Raw genomic sequence first — 2,152 nt, 5'->3', positions numbered from 1 at the left:
TTTTCATGGATTTCAGGAAATGCTTGGGAGAGGGGAGAATCACTTTATCATAATGCAGGTGACATTTTGCCAAATTAGGCATCTCATGTCATTCACAGTTATAGCTCTATGGGGCACTGATTTTGCATTTTATGAGCAGATAGAAACCCAGTGGTGCCTTCACCAATTTCCTACAAATGGTATTACAAAACAGTCTAATGTATTTTAACTTTCCCTGAATGCAGTTTAGCCACTAGAAATTACAGCTGCAAATCTAGAGGCTTACGCTCTCTGGATCCTGTCATGGAGCTAAGCCACAGATTCTTTTAAAATACCAAGTCTGTGCTCTGTAGATCACCAGGAATTTAAGACATGAAACACCTTTTTGAAGTCTAAAGATGTCTGCACCTCTGTCATTTTGTGTATGCCAATTTAAAGAGAGAACTAAGCTATCCTTCCCGCAATGCATCATAATGCCACAGTGTTCATGGCCTTTTAAAGTCTGTGAACGGCATTTCTGGGCAGTTTTGTTTTTCCCCACTGACATTCATATGGTTTGGTTATGTCAGGCAGCAACCTCTTCTTGATTAGAGCCTTGTAGCTTTTAATAGAAATAAGGCAAGCCAGAGTTCATGCAATTAGCCCAGCCAAGGGTTCGGTTCACTCTTTCAAAACACCTATGCAGCGCTGTAGTCTTAACACAATGTTCCTGCTCTCATGGATTTAGAGGAGAGCTAGATTCCTGGGCAGATTCATCCTGAGTACATTTTCTACTTGCTTGCATCTTTCTGGTTTTGGCTTTTTGGGACAGGAGTCTGTCTGCTGGACTAGCACTAAAACAGGGTAGTTTGGTAGGGCAAAGAGCAGGAGGACCACGTTGGAGACCTGTCTGCACTTACACACACTCAATCAGCAGTTAAAGTTTGGCAGCAGGATAGGTACTAGAGCCTTTAAAACTAAAAACAGAGATGCTATTTTTTTTTAAAAACTTTCACAATAAATTTTAGTATGTTATTATCATTAAAAATATTATAAAATAATAAAATATTCTGCTTGGCAGAAAAAATATGCCAGGGTTTTAAAACCCCAGGTTTGTGCAAACAGTTTTTGTAAACATAAGAAGTCAAGTGTTCAAGTTCCATTTCAAAATACAGAAAATTGCTACAAAAATAAGTTTGCTCACTGTCAAACATGTTTAAAAACCCAGGAAGCTGGATTTCTTCATGCATCTCGTGCATCCCTATACAGTTAATGCTGTACTTATATCTGAAATGGAAAGGATTTCAGATAGTCCTTTAAAACAGGATTGAGGGGGATCTGGTTTAAGTTCTCCCTTCCAAAAGTCTTCACAATGCTCTTCCGGCAGAGCTCCTGCAGGGGCTGCACACGGACTTTGCGCAGGGGGGTAACCAGTACCTTCCTTGGGGAGCTTAAGTAATGTTCCAGCAGCTTAAAAAGACAGTCAAAAGTCTCTTTGCTGCCATCCAGGCTGAAACGCCCAGTCTGAAAGTTTATCCGGATGCTGGTGGGCCCAGTCGCAGTCTTAACACTGATGGCAAAGAAGCAATTCTTTTGTGTGCTGTCCCTGATGAGGAAGGTGCCCTCAGGCTCAGACTTCAGCTTCTCATGGGCAGCATTGACAGTCAGAGGTCCCCAGTAGAAGCCACAGGCATCCAGCAGGCTGCTTGCTCGAGTGATGCTACTAAAATCCGCTTGCGAGCGAAAGGTTCGGAAATGCGTGTTGCTCTGTGCCTGCACAGTGCTGGGCCGGCCTGGGCCGTGGTAGCCTCGAGCCTGTGAATGATCCCGTGCTGGAGGGTCAAGTAGACATCTTGGGTCTGCTGCAACTGCATTATCTGCTGACACCTTGCTGTGCGCTACCATCCTACAGCCTAGGCCAGTGGATGCGGTCTTCCATAGCGTCAGCGGCTACGGCAGGGCAGCTTTCCAGCAGCTATTCTGAAATGCCAAGGAGAGACACAATGTGAGATCCCCAGAGAAAAGCAGCTGCAATCTCTGAATGACCAAGTCTTCCATTCACATGCCTCCCACCCATTATAAAATAATAAAATATTCATTTGCCAATTTACACTGGGCAAACAACTGCTCGCTTTCTGACAAGATTAGCAGTCTATCACTATGGCAAAGTCCAAAGCTCCAAAAATATTTAGCA

The 2,152-nt window shown here is 43.6% G+C and overlaps 1 protein-coding gene across 1 annotated transcript; it reads right to left on the bottom strand.

Moving 5' to 3' along the window:
• Positions 1-967: 967 nt before the first annotated feature.
• Positions 968-1,892, bottom strand: SOCS1 (suppressor of cytokine signaling 1). Its single transcript, XM_009281661.1, has one exon. The coding sequence runs from the start codon at positions 1,861-1,863 to the stop codon at positions 1,240-1,242; it is 624 nt and encodes a 207-aa protein (XP_009279936.1). The 5' UTR covers positions 1,864-1,892; the 3' UTR covers positions 968-1,239.
• Between the last annotated feature and the right edge of the window lie 260 nt (positions 1,893-2,152).

This window comes from Aptenodytes forsteri, unplaced genomic scaffold (assembly GCF_000699145.1).
Source record: "Aptenodytes forsteri isolate BGI_AS27 unplaced genomic scaffold, ASM69914v1 Scaffold84, whole genome shotgun sequence".
NCBI classification, from domain to species: Eukaryota; Metazoa; Chordata; class Aves; order Sphenisciformes; family Spheniscidae; genus Aptenodytes; species Aptenodytes forsteri.
The sequence above is the reverse complement of the archived record's forward strand: the minus strand, read 5'-3'. Positions and strand labels throughout refer to the sequence as shown.